The sequence below is a fragment of the Leptidea sinapis genome, chromosome 47 (assembly GCF_905404315.1).
Source record: "Leptidea sinapis chromosome 47, ilLepSina1.1, whole genome shotgun sequence".
In the NCBI taxonomy this organism is placed as follows: domain Eukaryota; kingdom Metazoa; phylum Arthropoda; class Insecta; order Lepidoptera; family Pieridae; genus Leptidea; species Leptidea sinapis.
The window spans coordinates 6,968,912-6,989,600 of record NC_066311.1 but is presented as its reverse complement, the minus strand read 5'-3'; the positions used below and the strand labels follow the sequence as shown (position 1 = coordinate 6,989,600).

The following is a 20,689-nucleotide window of genomic DNA, read 5'->3' as shown; positions in this document are numbered from 1 at the left end:
TGATGTAGCAACATTGAAAATTATCGAGAATTGAAAACTTCAATATTCTTTCCTAGATTTCTAGTATAGTTACGTTTTTTTACCTGTATAAATTATTAGTTTTCTAACCCAAATCACTGAAATAAAAATGAAATTATTTTTATCAGGTGTATAAGTTATTATTATATTTCTTTCTTTTTCAGAGACCATAATCTTTTAATATAATAATATGCATTTTTTTAGTCAAAGTAAGTGTAGGTCTTCTCTAAAATGTCAATGAAAAATCTCATAATTATTCAAAATTGCGAGTTTATTCTTAAAAAACAAACGCGTTCTAGTGTCTGAAGTTCTAAACTTAACTAAAGAGTAACTTTGGATGTTGAATGTGCATGACACTGCATGTCTGAACATACTTTTCATAAGATGGTACGTAGAATTACCGATTTTAGTTACCTAAAACAAAATCTGTGAATAGTCTTATATCGGATTTTTTCTCCAGATCAAATCAAAAAGCACTCGACCGTTTGAGCACCCCTGCTACAGAGACAGCCCTATCGCTGTTTACCTAACACGCGGCCACACGCCACTTAGGTATTAATTCCAAGGACAAGGCCACAAGTTAGAATTACTGTAGGATAACATTACCTTCGGTTGCAAGTTATTAGGTCCGAGGAAGAAACTATGCGTTACAAATTAAATTTATGAACGATGGAGGACTTGAACCCGCGACTTCTCAGGTTTCGTCCCGAGCGCTCGTCCAATGACCCATCCGTTCGAGTGACTATCGTTCATTGATCTTGGTATGTCTTAATATGATTCAACTCTCAGGTTGTGGCTTCATCTACACTCTTCAGGATCTACTTTACAGTTGATAACCTGCTCAACACCAATATTTGCATATTACGAAATTGACTTGAGATGTCGCTCTTTCAAATCTAAACAATTTGTTATTTTTTTAAAGGATAACCCTCACTTCTGGGATTAATTACAAATTAAATTTATAAACAAAATGTATGAACAATGCGTGAATTGAAACCGCGACCTCTCGGATTCTGGCAGAGCTTTCTTCCACTGAGCCAACCGTTCGAGTGACGTATCGTTGAATGTATGCTGAACACATGAATGTGTTCAATTTCTAATTGAAAGGGTTCAGCGGAAGCTTACACGATATCTAGGCTTTAAGTTTAAAATACCTAATGTATGCTATGAAGAACGCTGCAAGCGCTTCCACCTTCTACCACTTAAAGCTAGTAGAGATATTTCTGATATAATCACCTTAATCAAAATACTGAGAAGTATGATTGACTGTTCTATATTACTGAATAAAAAATCTGTCTGGCAGCCCCTAGTAGAATGTTAAGACAACAGCCTATCTTTGCTGTTCCATTATGCCGCACAAATTATAGAAGGAACACATTTATTTAAAGAGCTATGCAGTCATTCAATCATTTTTGTGGCACGGATAATTTTGATGTCTTAATAATCTTAATTACTCCAGTATTAATTCAATTAGAGCCCATTTGGTAAAACAATTTAGCAGTGATTAACAAATTAACATTAGGAATGAAATTACTCCTTTTTGATCATGCTTTCAACTGGCGATAGGAGTGCGAGAAGATTTTATTTAATAATTTTATGAAGTTTTATTTAATAATTTTTAATTATACTTGTGTTGTTTGTTTGTAATTAATATGTCAGATTTAATAATATTATACTTGTTCCTATGTACATGTGCAAGCCTATTATTAGCTTGAATGAATTATGTTTGTTAATTATTTTAATGTATCTAAAACCAGCTGTTTGCTTTCTTAAAAATATTATATATACTAGCTGCCCCGACAGACGTTGTTCTGTAGATAGTAAAAAAACAACTGTTTTATATTTCAAAACATCAAAAATTATTTCGTAAATATGCTCCCTGTTGTTAGAATGAAATTGTTTCACAGCGGAACTGTCAAACCGTGCGTCACTAAATTCTCTCATAGAAAATATGTCCATACAAAACAAATATTGAAAATAAAAATATTTATGGGTCCCAAATCGAAATAAAAACTACCCTATCTCTCAAGTTGGACCAAACTGCACTCCATGAAGTAATGACCATTAAAATCCGTTCATTAGTTTAGGAGTCCATTGAGGACAAACATTGTGACACGAGATTTATATATATTAAGATATATAAACAAATATCTATGCGTTGTATTTAGAGCGCGCGTGCGGAACGCGCGTCTGCTCCCGCGCTCAAATACAGCTGCGAGCTCGGGACGCGGGCGGATGGACGCGCGTGCAAGCCGCCGCGCATAATCCCCGCCTAGCCGCCACGCTGCCTCTTCGTACTACGCTTGTAGCGTTTCTCAGAGCTCTACAAAGACGCTGGAAGATCGTATCCTTTGTACAATACCTTACAGATATTTCTCACATTTTGAAGACCTTATCGACATGATGATTATGATTAGGTACGCTGTGGCAATGAGCAAATCAAGTGTGGCATTGATTTTTATTATACGCTTCGTGTCCATTTAAAGTTTTTAATGAAATACGTTGGCCTACAGACAAACGGTGATATTCTCGTAATTTCATAATCGTTGTAGGAGACTCCATTGCACAGGATGCCGGCTAGATTATGGGTACCACAACGGCGCCTATTTCTGCCGTGAAGCAGTAATGTGCAAACATTACCGTGTTTCGGTCTGAAGGGTGCCGTAGATTGTTATTATTTTATAGCGATAGAAATGACTGTACAATATTGTATATTTTTATTGAAAAAAGCGCAAATATAGAATGCTGGGAGAGTTTCTTGCGTCGCTTCTTCTCTCTCAGAGCGCCATTTGTTTCCGAAGCGGTAGTAGTATCTAGTATATTAGAAATGACATCAAAAAGAATTCTAAAGGAATCAATTTTGAGAAAATAAATGACTTTTATGCCTTTTAAACACGTGTTGACCTGATTGAAGACAAATACTAGCGAAATTTACACTCAAGATTACTCAAAAAGTTAAGATTAGTATGGATTTCTGCAATATCACGACTAATTCAATAAATTTTCGAATACCTTCTATACAAAATATAGTGTATATTTTATAAGTTTCCTTCAAGCCCATAATGCCTTAACTAACAATGACAGGCAAACTACAAACACATGATAGATATGACAGACAGACAAGACGAGCAGAGCGAGGAGTTGTGTGAGACGAACGACAAACATGAAGCCGGCAACCACCTTCACTTGGAGACCGATAGGATCATACAACAAGGTGGGGATTGGTTGCATATTTTTATAGGTTCACAAGCTGTATGTTCATAAGCACATTGAGGAATTTTCTAGAAACTGTGACAATCATAATGTTAGCACGAGGAACAAACATAAACTTGTTATGCCTACTACTCGGTTGGGTCGAGTTAGTAAGTCTTTTGTTGGGCAAAACATATGCTTCTTTCTACAATATGATCCCAGAAAACGTACAAAACAAATGTGTTACGAAATTTAAAAGAATTGTTAAAAAACGTTTGTGTGGGAAAGGTTACTATAGCGATTTTATTAATGACATCATGGACTGGGAATAAAGCGAACACCCTCAGGCTCTTTGTTTTGTTGTTAACACTTCTTTATTGTCATATTATTATTTTAGTATGGCAATCCTTCATATAATATGTATATAACCTTTAAGCGGTTTGAAAATCCGCTAGAACACCTGGGGTTCTCCGGAAGACCAGCGCTGATGATATCACCTGCGGGTATTGTCAGTATTATGCTGAGGTGAACTCCAATTCTGCATGTTCATGTAAATAAATAAATATAAGTCTACTTGTATACTAGGTTTAAGTTACAGAATAAATTATTTTTCTTTCTTTAATTATAAATGTTTATTGTACGATATGACATTGTAATCCATATTTTTATATAAAAAAAAGCCCGCTGAGTTTCTTGCGCCCATTCTTCTCAGGTCTGAGGCAGTCTCTTTTGAATGGGTGGTAGTTTTTGACGTTCAATAACTGATTTTGAATCCTACTTTGAATAAAAATATTTAAATTTGAATATAAATTAGACTAGCTTTAAGGTGCGGTCATACCTCAATATCCACAAAAATTGGTTTCTTAGAGAGTCGATTACAACATAACGCAATGAAAATATACCGACGCGAAAAATACAATGAATAAAGAAGGACTTAAAGAAAATTTTGAACCGAATAGAATATTTATATGTCGGAGGAAGCTATGAGTCGGATTGATTGTTGTTTCCATGTATAACGCACAATATTATTGGTTAAAAAATAAACTTCCTTAAAACACGGGTAATAACAGTTAAAAAGGATTCCTTTTGTTTGTTTTAAGTTTATTTTATACCTAAATTTAGGTCTTTTATTTATCGATTGAGGCAGTACGGAGTCTGCCGGGTCAGCTAGTAATTTATAATAATAATTAAACTTTTTCGCTTGCTAATTTAAATTAGCCGAATAGAAGACACTACAATAAATTTAATATCTATAATGTATACTGTATTCGACGCAATAAATAAATTTCAGGTCATTTTATTTCGTCCCCTTGAGTACTTTGGTTTCGGCTTGCAATGTGAAATTACTGTTTACATTTACAGTGAAAGTGGTTTTTAATATCTCAAGTGTCATAACTTTGTATAGGGGTCAAGTCGTACCATATTATGAACTTCTACTACTCTCACCACTCGTTATCGTAACAATAAATAAAAACATACCAGTGGGAGGCTCCTTTCCCGACACAGGATGCCGGCTAGATTATGGGTACCACAACGGCGACTAATTCTGCCGCGAAGCAGTAATTTGTAAACATTCGGTCTGAAGGGTGTCGTGGCCAGTGATATTACTGGGTGAATGAGACTTAACTTCTCATGTCTCAAGGTGACGAGCGCAATTATTGTTGTGCCGCTCAGAATTTTTGAGTTTTTTAAAAATCCTGAGCGGCACTGCATTGTAATGGGCAGGGCGTATCAATTAGCATCAGCTGAACGTCCTGCTCGTCTCGTCCCTTATTTTAAATTTAAAAAAATATCGTTTATAAAAGCATTTAACTGAGAGTATATTCTAGAAAACAAAAGGCACAAGAAGTTGGCGTTGCATGTAGGCCCCAGGCCTGACGCCGAAATTCACCTTCCGGTGCTGAGTCCTAGCGAACAGCTGTCCAGCCAGAAAATATGCTTCTCATCGTACCTGGAGAGGATGGGGTCCTTGCATCGCGATAAAGATAGTGGAGGTGAGGATAGTTAGCAACTGTTTTGTTTCAACAACAACTGATTGTTTAAAAAACCGACTTCAAAAACTAAAAAGTATAAAATAACTTAATAAAGATTTAATTTAATAAACCTCTTATGCAAACCTAGTGCCTACCTTAAATGTTAATGAAATACTATTATTTTATGTTCTACCTATTGATAGGTTTTAAGTCGGTGCCAAGCCCAAAACGAAATAAATCTTATATTATTAACAGCCTACTTAATGTAATACATTTGGAAGATTGAGAATCACGTAAATCGGATCATAAATCTCAGCGTAATCGGTGTACATACATAAAAAAAATATACCAATTGAAATGAGAACCTCGTCCTTTTGAAGTCGGTTAAAAGTTCCCTTACAGAAATAGGTTTGGTTATATTTTTATGATTTTTGATTATTTCTTCCATAGGTACTTGGTAATGTAGTAATATGCAATGAAAGCTGCTTATGTTTTGTTCTCTTTTCAACGAGAGAATCTGTTCCAATATAATATATAAAAAGTGATTAACTTTAATAATAACAAAATGAATTAAAATATTGGTGACATAATCTGATCAATTGAATGGTCTCTAGAATTCAAGGTGACCGCCTCTAGTGTAAGGCAGAGTGACAACTTTGTAACATTCAGAAGTCACAAATTACCGATCAAATACATACTCTAGCTTGGTGGTCTGCTTAAACATGACATTGGCTCGTGCTCGTTCCAGCGAAGCCACAATAGGATCAATAGAATAGGATATGAAAGGATTAAAATCCGATTTTCACGAGAGGATTTCCACTGCGCCGTTAGTTATATCAAAATAACAAATTTCTACTATATGCATGTCAATTTTTATTTCTGACGGGACTTTTAGGAAGCGTATAGCTCATGTTACGGGAAAGCTTAGACTACATTTTTGGTAGAATTTGTTCTATTACACAAAAAAAATCATGAAATTATGATCTAAATACGATTAAAAGGTTACATTGCCACGTGAATGAAACAAAATGTCTCCGCATGTGAATTCGCGTGCGGCAGCTCATACAATATAATCTTTGTACACATTTTGTTTTTCAGTCAAAATAAGAACGCCAAAACGACAGAGAAAGGACAGCGCATCAGAGAAAGAAAAAGACGATTCGAAAAAGATGAAAGCGGACGAGGCTGAGGTGAACAAGCTGATCAATATTGACGAGACCGCAATCGACGGCATAGAACTGATGGCGCAGTTCAAAATGAACTTGGACGACGATGAGAAACCCAGTGAAGATGAAAAGGATCTGAAGTTGGAGGAGGTAATTGAGAAGCCCAGTGAAGATGAAAAGGATCTGAAGTCGGAGGAGGTAATTAAGGTGTTAGTCACATAAGGGATACTATCTTAATTCCATTGCTACAATAGTTGCCAAGGTATTGGATAGTCTTATGGACCGAAAGCTCAGCGAAACGCTTCAATTTCATGACGCGCAGTTTGATTTTCGACGGAAACCGCGATATCAAGCCTGTAGCAGACTGTCCAATATATCAGCCGAAAAACGCCGGTGTACGCGTTTCCTTGATCTATCCAAAGCTTTCGATTTAGATGGCATACGATGTGCTTTGCGAAAAGATGGAGCGACCTGGCATAGAACCGGAGCTGCTTAGTATTATGCGATTTTGGTACCCAACCCCGTTACATATTGTCAGGTGGGGAAGGGAGATCTCTGAGCCGTACGGGTTGGACTGCGGGATGAGGTAGGAGGGGTTCACCTCGCCTAAGCTTTTCAACTTGTCACAATCTATTTCTAGAATGTTTTGTGGTCAGCATGGATCGCATTGTGATGCGCCGCAATTTAAACACACTTAAAATTGAAATATCTGTATTTTACAGTTTCCACTAATAATTTATTATAATTTAATACAATTTGGCCAGCGTTACCCCTTACAATTCACATTATGTAATGTTCTCTCGAACTGATAGCTACCAACTGGTAGTTGGCACTACTGTAGTGCCAACTCACTTACACGAATCAAGTTAACCAAAGATCAATATGCTATTATAGTTATTTCTAAAATTATAGTTATAATTATATAAAACAGTACTAACAAAGTAAGTAATTAAATAAATGTTATAATTAATTGGGATGTCTAATTAATTATATATCGTGATAAGTTCACTGTCAAAATGTCAAACAATGTCAAATGTCTTATGACAGTTCATGACGTTGGTAGCGCTTGTAAACACATCAAGCTGACAATAATATTATTAATAAATATGATATTTTACACCAATTCAGTTCCCAATTTTATGTGTTCCTAACACAACAAATACTAAAAACATATTATAAAAGAATTTATTAATTTAGAAATATGTTTACAATTTATCCATTTGCATTTCAGGACGTAGATAGAGAGCCGGAAAGGGACAACGCACTATCGGAAAGAGAAAAGGACAGTTTCTCAGAGATGGAAGACGAGGAGAAGTATAACAATGACACGGACAACGAGAGTGACGGGAAGCCTGATAAGGAGAAGAAGAAAGAGAAGTTTAAAAACCTGAAGGTGTGATGATATAGTTGATTATTACACTCGTTCGGTATGTCGGTTTTTACAAACGAGTCGAGGAATATAATCGTGACAATACTTACATGATGAGATTTTATTTTTAACCGACTTCGACAAGGAGGAGGTTCTCAATTCGATTTTCGTGATTCTTCTTTAGTTTGATGCGGAATGTTTGCCATTTGGTCCCATAATAGCAGAGACGGTGCCATGCCAAATATAATAGTAGATACCTACACCCACCAATCGTGACTTTACCCTTTCAATAGGCACCACAGGCAAATAATAGTATTTTATTAATATTAAAGGTATAATATTTGCATGAGAGTTTGGTGTTTGAAGTCGGTTTGTCCAAACTTATTTTTTTTACTATATCTTATATATCTTGAACACATTTGCGAGAAAACAGTAAGTACCTACATTAGGTGATAAAAAAAATTTTGGTTTATAAATATTAGTTGGAAAGATGGTGGCGTCTTTGATTCCTGTATTTGAATTTTGCAAATGGCGCAACTACGTCATGCGCGTTTCACAAGTTAGTATTATATATTTTGCTAACCGACTTCGAAGAACCGATTATCGTTATTCATCTTTAGTTTGATGCAGAATGTTTGCCATTTGGTCCCGTAGAAAATTGACATAGTTTGGCCCAGTAGTTTTCATTTTATGAACATTTTTGTTTACGTGGATATTGTTATTATTTTGTCTACTGCATTTTTAGGAGTTTTCATTTAGTTATAATATTATTACTAACCCGTTTGCCGAGTGGGTCTTAGGCTGTCATTTCAGTATTTCAGTGTCTCACAAGAACGTGACATATGGGATCTATATCGCGGAACTTTTCGCCTACCTACTTTTTAGGCCTACCCATAACTACTTTAAAAATACTATTTAATATATGACAGTAAAAAGCAACGAAATCTTATTGTTAACCTGATAAATGACACAAAAACCTACGTTAAAAAAAAACGACTTCAAAAACTCAAAAGTCTAAAATAATTAATAGAGATTTAATTTAATACGCCTCTTATGCAAATCTTATACCTTTAATATTAATAAAATTCTATTATTTTTATGTGCTACCTATCTTATATATATAACTTCATCTTCTTCGTTATTTTTGTTAAATTATTAAGTTTTCAGTTTAATCATTTAGATGTCTTATGTTTCATAATATTCATTATAATGTATTTACTCTGAATTGTTTCTTTTCTATTAGTAAAAACTGCATTAGGTTAATGTGTCACTCATTTTCTTGCTATGGTATGACATGTTAATATTTAGTCTCAATAAATGAATTAAACATTCGCCCGGTCTTGATATGTTCTTTATCGAATAATGGGAAAACTAACGGGAATAAGTATCGTAAGACACGTTTGAATGTTTTTGCCAGGTGAAGTTCCGGCTGCGACCAAAGAAACGTGGAGGCAGCATATTCACTTTGGTGATGGAAAAAGATTCTGACGATCCTAAATGCGATGATAAAGTGGAAGAGCCGAAGGTATATTATTTGATTTGAAATATTCACTTGCGCTCGTTGGTAATAATTTGACTGGGTGTCATGTGACGAACAGCTAACACGATAATGTGCTTTCAAATGTTTATATTTTTTAAAAGATTAAAAGTGTATGAAAGGGAATCAAAAGTTTTTGCCAATTCCGCGGTCATCTGGCAGAGGCAAATTGGCTTCGAAATAGCGTGCATCATAAATAGAGCACGGCAATACTTCAAGCCGGCCCACATTCTAGCGCTGTACAAAGCGCAGGTCCGGCCACATGGAGTATGTTACTGTTATCTCTGGCGCACTCGGTATCAGCTCGAACCATTTGATGAAGACCAATGAGCTTTCTCATGCGGTGATTCCAGTACGATACGATGTGGGTACCTTCAAAAAAGCGCATTCACCTTCCTTAAAGGCCGGCAACGCTCCCGTGATTCCTTTGGTGTTAGAAAAGATGTGATTATCTAAAAAAATGTTTTAGGCCAATAAGGAAGGAGTGTGTGCTTGTGTATGCCTTAGTTGCTCTTTAAGAATTTTCAATTATTTATTCCGTGTCGAATTAATCACATACAAACGTGAAAAATATATAATGTTCCCCAGATGAGATCGATCCCGCAAAGACATTTCACTACATTTCACAACATTTTTATCAGTTTCTTCAAATCATTTTAAAGTAATAAATCACAGGTGGCATAAAAACATATATTAATTCTTGTTTTTTTGTTTTAATTCGGTCAAGTTGCTAACCCCTTTATCTATACTATATATATATAATATTATAAAGCTGCAGTGTTTGTTTGTTTGTTTGAACGCGCTAATCTCTGGTACTACTGGTCCGATTTGAATGATTCTTTCAGTGTTGGGTAGTCCATTTATCGAGGAAGGCTATAGGCTATGTATTTTTTTTTCAAAATTAGTCTTCCGTAATAAAATTGCTATTTTGTAACACAATGTGTAAAATCGAAAACCTATTTTTGCGTGCGCTGCAAAAACTATTGACAATAGAACAAAATGATGTACAGGCTATAATATAGGCAATATTTTATTACTTATAAAACTATCGCGTGAATTATACTTTATATGGCAAAACAACGTTTGCCGGGTCAGCTAGTTCATAATAGTCTGCTAACTTAAACATTGCTAATTCTCACTCTGTCTTCTTCTATTGACCTAAGTCAGAATGAGAAAAAACACTCCTTAGCGGCTGTTTTAAGTTAGCGGACCATTATGTATAAGGGGGTTAATATTTAACTAAAAGAAATTTATTTAATATTATTCATACAATATTGGCTCTAACAAAATATTGTATCCATTTTGTTGTGTTTGTCTAGTTGCAGTTAGAAGAGGAGACAAAACAGTTGATAGACGTCGAGTTGGCAACCCAGCAAATACGGACTGGATGGAGTTGCCACGATGCTGGTGACCTCACCATTGGGGATCTGTATCTTATGGTAAGTAATACATGGGGCTATACACCTACCATTAATATAATGCGAAATACTAATTTATCATATAAAAATAAATACTGTAAAATAATGAACGGCGATAAAAATAATGGTAATGTTAATGTGATCTTGGTCGTTCTGCCCTGTGCTTCCCCTGGAATATAGAAATATTGGGAAGTCCAAGGCCCAAGGGTGTCGTAAGAGACGACTAAGGGCATTAACCAGTGGGAGGCCAATGGTACCCATATTATAGTTGGCATCCTGTGCGAAGGATGGAAGGACAACGGTGCCTTTTTCTGCCGTGAAGCAGTAATGTGTAAGCATTAGGGTGTTACGGTCTGTAGGACACCGTAGCTTTACTGGACAAATGAGACTTAACATTCCATGTCTCAAGGAGTCGAGCGCAATTGTAGTACCGCTCAGAATTTTTGGGTTCTTCAAGAACCCTGAGCGGTACTGCATCGTAATGGCCAGGGCTTATCAATTACCATCAGCTGAACGTCCTGCTCGTCTCGTCCCTAATTGTCATTAAAAAAATCATAATCATTGAGCCATAATGATTGATCATCATAATGATTTTACTACAGCTGATGTACGATAAGTGAAACCCAGCATCCATTTTAATTATAGTTCGGTTCACGATCACGATTGGAGCTCGACTATTGGTGGGCGGTACCCAAGCCACCTTTGCCGCCGAAACTGCATAAAACTTCCGAGAGTGACAAGGACAGAGTGCTGGATAAGAGAGAGAAGGGCAACAAGACTCCGGAGAAAAACGACAGTTCTGTAGAAGACGAAAAAGATCGAAGCGACTCGGATATGTTCGTGGCGAACAATCAGTATAGCCAGGAGAGCAATGACGCCCTCTCTGGAGACGAGAGGAAGGGTAAGTTAAGACTTTAGTTTAAAGTTTTGGAAATATTCTTAGAATGATTAATTTATGTTTGGTTCATTAATTAGACTAGACTTAAGAACAATTAGTTTATTGAACTAAGTCTGAATGGTTGAAATGGTAAATGGTCATGAGCACACGCGAACCGATTGATGCTCGAACGTGAACTGGGAGAAAATGTGGAAACGTACAACAACAAACGTACGTGATGTGCGATGTTCCACCTTAGTTCTGATAGTTTGCAGAAAAAGCGATTCAAAAGGTTTAATTCATTAGGATTAAGTAAATAATAGTATACAGTGAACGCATATAAAACATGGAAGCATTTCTGACGCTTTATACAATCGCAACTATACTGTTTGGCAAGGCTTACAAACTGTTTACATTAATCAAGCTAATATCTAAAGTTCAAAAATCCATTTCTTATATCATGACTAATCCTCTCACACATAACGCATACATCGACCACATTTCTGACAAACATTGACAATATCATAGATTATACACTATATACCAGAGATAGATGTGCCACTGATGTTTTTATTATGTAAAATTAGTGTACCTAGGCTAAGAGATGGCGCTGCGTTATTTTTAGTAAAAATATTTTAAACCTGTAATGTACCAACTGCCGTCGCTAGATGGCGCTCATTGTGTTTATACTCTATCTATTTACTTTATTGTTGTAGACCGATTTGATTTTGATTGCATATTGCGATATTGATGAATATTGTCATTTGATCTTTATTTGTGGATGGAAATTCTTAATCTCATTAGAGTTTCAGTGTTCTGTGTTTAAGGGGTGTTTTGTATTACTTTGATTACCACACGATAGTCAAGTCTTGTTTTAATAACTAACTTAAGTAGGTTTTTTTACTATCACTAGCTCCATCTATCTATCTATCATGTATGTAAAATGATCGCCATCGTCATGAATTTGCAGCGTACCTAATAGAATAGATTGCACTTTCAATGCAAATTTTTACTATGTGCCAAAATAGGGATGTTGCACCCCCCTGGACAATATGTCAAGCACGCGAACCAGTTGCCATTGGCTACCGTAATCATGTCATGCCGAGAACCAATCACGTAAATCACTTTGTGCGCATGACAAAGTACTTGCAAATTCTTATATCGACCTAGATTAAACATTATTAACACTCTTTATTTTATGCAGTGATCGTTTACTGTATTGTGGCTTTATTGTGTGAATTTTTGGCGCTAATAATCAACGGTAGGTAGAAAATTTATTGAAGTAGGCGTTACTTTGCGGAAATCCATAATTATCCAAATGATTTGTGTTTTCTTTAGTGTTAATTATGCTGAGATGGTTTGGACATGTCGAGAGAATGAATGCAGAACGATTGACGAAAAAAGTGTATGAGGCCAGTGTGAATGAAAGTGTTGGAAGGGGTAGACCTAGACGGACGTTTCAAGATCAAATCAGGAACGTCTTGAAAAAAGGCCAGGTCAAGAGTACCCTAAACCGGAGAGCATGTATGAAAGGAATAATGAAAGTGGACGAAGCGAAACAAGTATGTGAGGATCGTAGCAAGTGGAAAGAAGTGGTCTCTGCCTACCCCTACGGGAAAGAGGCGTGATTTTATGTATGTATGTATGTAATTCCGCCAATATTTGTGTTTTAACAATCCGACACATGTTTCGCTTCTACACGAGGCATCGAGGACATGTTGAGTCGCCAAAATCGAAAAAGAAAACACAAATCATTTGGATAACGGTAGGTAGAATGACAAGACTGCTTCCATGTTTTATATGCGTTGTACTGATAGTATAATATGATAAAAGTGGGCTAAGTTGCTCAATATGGTTGTGGGTTGCAGCCCGAGCCGCAGGCGAGGGCGTAAATCACCCGGTTGTGAGTAAGATTCTGTTGAGTTTGATACGAACTTTTTCAACACACTTGCGAGGAAAAAATATATTGCAAAAATTATGAGAAATGTCGCGCAATTTTTTTTTGTAACTTTAGGTGATTGATAACATATAGCCATACAGCCTATTTCAAATTTTTTTTATAACAAATTATTGTGAATTATACATAATTTGATAATAATAAATGTTTTTTCGTCTTAATTAGGGACACATTTATTTATTCTAAAAATGTAAATGGTTTTTTAGTGGAATACAACCTCTTTATTGTTGCATTGTATTATCCGGTTAAATTGAAAATGCTCTGCTTACTCTCATACAGTTTGCAGTTAGGTACTAACTCAACTTTGTACAAACTTAGGTACAAACTTAGTGTGTAATATTATTATGCACGTGTGTGTTATGGTTCGGTTTATGGCCCTAAGGACGATGTAATAAGGCTCACTTTACGAGCAGTTGTTGAAAAGCAGTTTTATGAACTAAATAAATGACGCAGTAAATTATTTGTGTTATTACATAACACAGGCTTGATAAGAAACATTGCCAATGTAAAAAACTTTTATGTCGGATGTTTCATTAGGCGAAGCATTTGCGTCACCGGACCACAAGTCTTCAAGCACTCTGAAGCTGGTCAGCAAGTTGGTGAACAATCCCACCCAGAGCCGACCCTCAGATGGATTTGCACAACTGTCTGATAGGTAAGTAAGCTTGAGATCATGTTTTTTTATGAAAATACGGGACGAGACGAGCAGGACGTTCAGCTGATGGTAATTGACACACACTTGTCATCACAATACAGTGCCGTTCCGTTCCGACATTCATTCAAATTCAAATATTTTTATTCAATATAGGATTTAAAATCACTTATTGAACGTCAAAAGAGACTGCCTCAAACCTGAGAAGAATGAGCGCAAGAAACTCGGCGGGCTTTTTTAAATATAAAATATGGATTACATTGTGATATCGTACAATAAACATTTATAATTAAAGAGCCTGAGAGTGTTCGCTTTATTCCCAGTCCGTGGTGTCATTAAGAAAATCGTTAATGCTATAATAACCTTTCCCACACCAATGTTTTTAACAATTCCTTTAAATTTCATAACACATTTGTTTTGTACATTTTCTGGGATCATATTGTAAAATCATATACATCGCTCAACAAAAGACTTACTAACTCGACCCAACCGAGTAGTAGGCATTAGTGTCATTTTTAATCTTTATGAGAAACTAATATTAGACTTTGAGTTGAAAAGGTTTGAGACTCTATTTAAATTCTTTTATATACGTTGGAGCTTTGTTAAATTTTCGTCGAAATAAATTTTATATAAGTATACAAGATTTGTTTGTTTAATAGATTAATATGCAGGGCATATAGGCAATTAGGCAGTGCCAACCTCTTTAGGAACCTAAATAAATCTAGCACTAGTGTTAAAGTTAATTTACTACCTACGGTAGGCAGTATACAGATTGCATATACGAAGCAAACAGCTAAGTCCGACTAAAGCTCATTTACAACTAGTTCGATAGATTAGCCTCACTTGCTAGAAAACCAATACACGCCCCTGTTATTATGTTATACTACCCGCAGATTACGTAGACTTCTGGCCCTGGCGGGAAACACCCATGTCGGCAGCGCAGCGTCAACTGTCAACAAATGCAGTTGCGGCCACGTGTGTCCGCAGAAGAAACAGGTACCGGCAATGTACCAGCCTTAATGACGGTTTAAAATGGCAAAAAACCGTAGCTTTTGTTTTTAGTATGATCAGGCCTGTCTTACTCCCAGTGTAGGTATCGATATCGTAAGTACATGCTGCGGCCACTACAGAGTAGGCCAGCTAGTAGGGACTCACGAGCGTGTTTGGTTGTCTACTAACTAAACCGACCGATATTTTAAAAAACGGAGAAATATAAGCAAAGCATTTGAAAGGTCATTGGGATCCACATTAAAAAAAATTAAGCTTCGTTAAGACTGAAACAATCTAATTTAAATTGATTATTATTATTATGAAATTATTATTATTAAAAGATGGCTCTGTCGTTAATTCTTCTACTCCACAGCTGGGTATCTAAGTGATCCCACAGCCTGTGCCTAGACTATGATTATTTTATAGCAATAGCAATGACAGTACAATATTATATATTTCATTAAAAAGAGCGCAAAAAAAGAATGCTCGCAGAGTTTCCTGCGCCGTCTTCTCTCTCAGAGCGCTATTTGTTTCCGAAGCGATAGTAGTAGTATCTAGTATATTAGAAATGACATCAAAAAAGAGTTCTAAAGTAATAAATTTTCAGAAAATAAATGCGCTTTTATACTATTCATGATAGCTACCTAGTTTGACTATGTCGTAGTAGAGATGGCAACTTCTAGGTGAAAAAAAATGTGGGTTAGTAGCGTTGTGCGATCTGAATTGAACCTTATTGTATGACCGCAAGAGTCCCTATTTCTTTAATTTATTTTGCCGAGTGAGACTTCCGTACTTGTAATATTTTACTTGTACTTTAATATAATCTTTGGTATGATCAATATACAACCAACGTAGCACCGTAGCGTGTAGCACCGTAGCGTGTAGCACCGTCGCGTGTAGCACCGTAGCGTGTAGCACCGTAGCGTGTAGCACCGTAGCGTGTAGCACCATAGCGTGTAGCACTTTAAATATAGTGAAAGTCACACTTCTAGGAAACAAAAAGGTCGTTTTCTTATTTTCGGTACATAATAATTTTTATACGTCTTATTGTGAATATTTTAATTTTTTCCAATATTTTATGACCCTTTGCTCGTTTTTTGTTTGACATCTAAATTTTGTCAAATGAACCTTACGTTAAGGCCTTAAGGTTCAATTTGCATTAATAGATGTTTATATAGCAATTGTAAATATAATCATATATAAACTATTGACGATTGTTTTAAGCGTAACTTTTGCATGGAATTATGTTTAATGGGTAAATGGTTGGTATTTTATAATAGATATATATATATATGAGGGTAGGTATAATTTTCTAGGAATTAGAAAACTATATTTAAAGGTTAACTGGTTTGTAAAAAAAGTAAAGTATAATTTGTAAATAAAATGTTTCACCTACACTTTTCAATAAAAACACGCTAAATGTAAAGTTGAAATCTAAAAAAAAAATACGTTTAAAAAACCGACTTTAAAAACTGAAAAGTATCAAATAACTAATTTTTTTATTTAATACACCTCTTAAGCAAACCTTTACCTTTAATATTAATAAAATACCATTATTTATATGTGCTACCTATTGATAGGTTTTAAGTCAATGCCAAGCCCTAAACAAAATAAAACTTAATATTATAAACAGCTTAGTTACTGTAATTATTTAGGTTGTCTGGCCACGCGTGTCTGTCCGCTTGGGTTGTTTTGTTCTAGACGAAGCTATTTCGCTCAAAGTCACGCGTGGCAAGTGTGTACCTTTATTACATTTGGCTTGGCACCGACTTCAAAGCTATCAATATGCAGCACATTCAAATAATAGCATTTTATTAATATTAAAGTTAATTTAGGTGTTTGATACTTTTCAGTTTTTGAAGTCGGTTTTTTTAAACGAATTTTTTTAACGTTTTAGTTTCAGTTAATAATAATATACTTATAGTCAACCTGGATGAAATCTCCAAAATAAAAGCCGTGCATAAAAAAACAATGTCATCCAGTCAGACTAAAATTTTCATATAAATGTTCATAAAATGAAAACTACTGGGCCAAACTATGTAAAATTTTTATGGGACCAAATAGTATCTATTTCGCATCAAACAAAAGAAGAACTTCGTAAATCGGATCATAAATGTTGAATTGATAACCTCCTCCTTTTTGAAGTCGGTTGAAAATGATGCCATCAAAAAAAAATCGCTTGTAAAAAAAAAACAAGTCTCACAACTCATGTAATACTAAGTCGGTCAATTTATTAAGTCTCTACTTAAGGGTCCTTTTGTCTTAAGTTATTAAATAATTTGCTAACCTAACAAAATCTTATAGAGACTATGTTATTTTTGAAAATATTTTATGTTTTAACTACAAAGATTAACATATACTATGTAATTAGATGGCTTAGTGCGATAGCCAAGTCAATCTCTTTATTTAAGACTTAAAATATATTCAATATTGATTTGGTCACTATCTTTCTTAATTTATACACTAAACACTAATTCTATTCTAAATTTGAAGCCTCTATGTCTGCTAGAAGTGCCTTAGACATTTGATGACTTACTGAAAATTCAGGGTTCTAATTTTACCCACAATGAAGTTATATATATACGAAAATGGCCTGAACTGCTTCGAGAAAAGGACCATCCTTTTCTCAGCACGGACGTGCCGCTTGTTTTTGCTCGACTTAGCAGGCTTGCCATGCCCGCAGATTAAAGATAATCTGGATTTTATGTGATGATATTTGAAATGCAGTAAAACTCGTGTAATTAATGATTTTAACATTTTTTTTATAACCAACCCAATTTTATCGAAATTTTGCGTGCTTTTACTTTCGCTTAAAAAATAAAAAAATAAATGAAGAGTGATGTTTGATGCTTTTTATTTTTTTTTGCTTTAGAAGCAGCAAACGTATCCGGTGCAGATGTCTTCGCCGCTGGCTGGTCCCCCGGTGTCGAGTGAAATGTCGTCGGTGTTTCGACACCCCACGCCCATCGCGCCTAAACCTGACGCCTGCGAGGTGAGTATAATATTATGTATTAAGACGGCTTTACTCACGTTTTTGTCGGTGTCGGTACCGACTAGTTTCGGACCATTCGGAGGTCTTTCATCAGGGTGAATGTGGTGGATTCGCGATAACGTCCCACCTCTTACTGCGGACTTAGGCTCGTAGTGCGCGGATGGACAGGGCGGTGGGCGCGGGGTGCGCCGGTGATGACGAGCACGATATCACTGACACTGTGTCACTATTGGTGTCCACGGGTGCACAGGATGTACTCACAATGTCCACTACGTGATCATCGGCACTATGGGTCTTATTCCGAGACGTGTTTTGTAACACAGGTTTCCAAGTTGAGTATAATATGTTCACTCCGGATGTTTGATAACACATCCCCGGATGCCATTGACAAGTGAAGGCCTACCATGAACTGTTATTGCGATTCAATTGACGACCTAAAATGAACTGGTTTGCTATTTCATAACACGACGTGATTAGAGCTATAATTTAGGTTGACGTCAAATCAAATCGGAAATTTAATCACACAGAAAAGGAAAATGGAATTAATGAAAGATGAGATGAGATGATACTTTATCGAAGAAAATTAACAGGATCCTTTGCACAGGATTCCGGCAAGATTATAGGTACCACAACGGCGCCTATTTCTGCCGTAAAGCAGTAACGTGTAAGCATATTTGTTTTTCGGTCAGAAGGGCGCCGTAGCCACTGAAATTACTGGGCAAACGAGACACTTATGTTTCAAGGAGACGAGCGCAATTGTAGTGCCGCTCAGAGTTTTTGGGTTTTTCAAGAATCCTGAGTGGCACTGCATTGTAATGGGCAGCGCGTATCAAATTACCGTCAGCTGAACGTCCTGCTCGCCTCGTCACATATTGTCGTAAAAAAAGCTTTTTCCTTCGCCCCGACACATAAGGGTTAAAGAACACACATAGCATTAGTAAAGGGGTTCTGCCAACGATTGCGTTGAGATTGTTCAAAATTCAGGTGCTTTTCGGCAAGATTTTCGAGCGAAGAATGGTTTATTTATTTATTGATTTGGTAATCTTACAGCGATACAGTTGAATTAAATATAAAAACATAGTTAATAATATGGCCAAAAGTGGATTACACAATTAAAATTTACAATAAAAAGTCAAACTGTTCCTGTGATGTGTGAGTGTGTGTTTGATTGTCTTTTGTGTGTGTGTGTTAATTTTATTCTGTGCATTTTTCTTATTTCAGATTTTAGTTTATACTTCCACAAATGACATAGATCTAGGTTAAAATAATCATTGTTATTACCGAGTTTCAAGCATAGTTCGTACTTTTACCACGATGGTCTTCGCGGCGGAATTCACGCAAGGTGGTCACGCTTATTTATGATAGGGCAGTTATAGTAATATTGTGAACTGTAATAGCAGTTGTTGTTAATGAAATTTGAAAACAAAATTTTAGGAACGATGCGGGTCTCGAATTCTTCTACTACTTCGACTTCTGGCGTTCCGTGCCAGTGCTCTAACCAACTGAGCTAACCGTTCGAGTGACGAATCGTCATAAAATCTTGCATGCTTTGTTCAACGCTCATGTCCCGCATCGTTCATTAAATTTTATTTGTGTGTTAATCCTAGAAGTGAGGGTGATCATAACAAATTACTTGTTGTTAACTAAACAGCTGTTATTTGTTCTGTGTAGAAACGTGAATGGAGCTTGGAGGGTCTACCACCGTGGCGCCGCGGAAGACCGCGAGTCCCCCAGCGTGTCGTGGTGCAACGATTGTTACCGTTGCTGCCCAAACTGCCGCCAACCAGCAGTAAGTAGACCATCATGATCATCATCATCATTTCAGCCGGAAGTCCACTGCTGGACAAAGGCCTCCCCCAAAGATAGCCATGACGGTCGGTCCTGCGCTGCCCTCATCCAACCTATTCCGGCTATCTTGACCAGATCGTCATAGATAATCAGTCAATCATATCATACATAGTCAGATCAGTATGTAGATAATTAAATTAAATTTGAAACTAATATTTTTAATCGATACCGATCGAGCCAAACGATCGTGTGACGTATAGTTCGTAAGTCTTGGTATGTCTTGTTCAACTCGCAGGTTGTGTCCCGTGTCGTTCATAAATTTTGTTTGCAAATTCAATTTAATTAATCCCAGAATTGAGGGTTATCCCTTTAAATATAACAAATTATGTAGATATTTATTGTATCATTCACCGAAAATGTTGCAGAAACATTTTCACGGGTTAGGACGAGAAACGATATACAGATGTACTGGTATGTGACCGACGCCCACGCTTTCATGAAGCACTACAGAATTTGCAAGAATGGACACTGGAATTTAAGTTATACGAGTATGAAGTAACATCAACAAGAACATAGGCATATAAGTGAATTTGCTAGAAACTGTCATAACCATAATGTTAACACCAGGAACAGACATACTTATAGTGCCTACTACTCGGTTAGGTCGAGTTAGTCAGTCTATTATGGGGCGATGTATATCCTTTTACAGTAAGACCCCAGAAAATGTTTTTAACTATGTCTTTTATGAAAAACAAAAGAA

The 20,689-nt window shown here is 36.1% G+C and overlaps 1 protein-coding gene across 2 annotated transcripts in view; it reads left to right on the top strand.

Moving 5' to 3' along the window:
• LOC126978088 (protein cramped) overlaps positions 1-20,689 on the top strand; it is a 79,482-nt gene that overhangs the window by 44,696 nt on the left and 14,097 nt on the right. For both annotated transcript variants that reach the window (XM_050826807.1, XM_050826806.1), the window contains exons 6-17: positions 2,187-2,362; positions 3,103-3,232; positions 5,040-5,204; positions 6,282-6,547; positions 7,581-7,742; positions 9,136-9,243; positions 10,575-10,694; positions 11,319-11,574; positions 14,045-14,162; positions 15,053-15,155; positions 18,022-18,141; positions 19,813-19,930. In XM_050826807.1, coding sequence (XP_050682764.1) covers positions 2,187-2,362; positions 3,103-3,232; positions 5,040-5,204; positions 6,282-6,547; positions 7,581-7,742; positions 9,136-9,243; positions 10,575-10,694; positions 11,319-11,574; positions 14,045-14,162; positions 15,053-15,155; positions 18,022-18,141; positions 19,813-19,930 — 1,842 coding nt within the window. The remainder of the gene's footprint in view (positions 1-2,186; positions 2,363-3,102; positions 3,233-5,039; positions 5,205-6,281; positions 6,548-7,580; positions 7,743-9,135; positions 9,244-10,574; positions 10,695-11,318; positions 11,575-14,044; positions 14,163-15,052; positions 15,156-18,021; positions 18,142-19,812; positions 19,931-20,689) is intronic.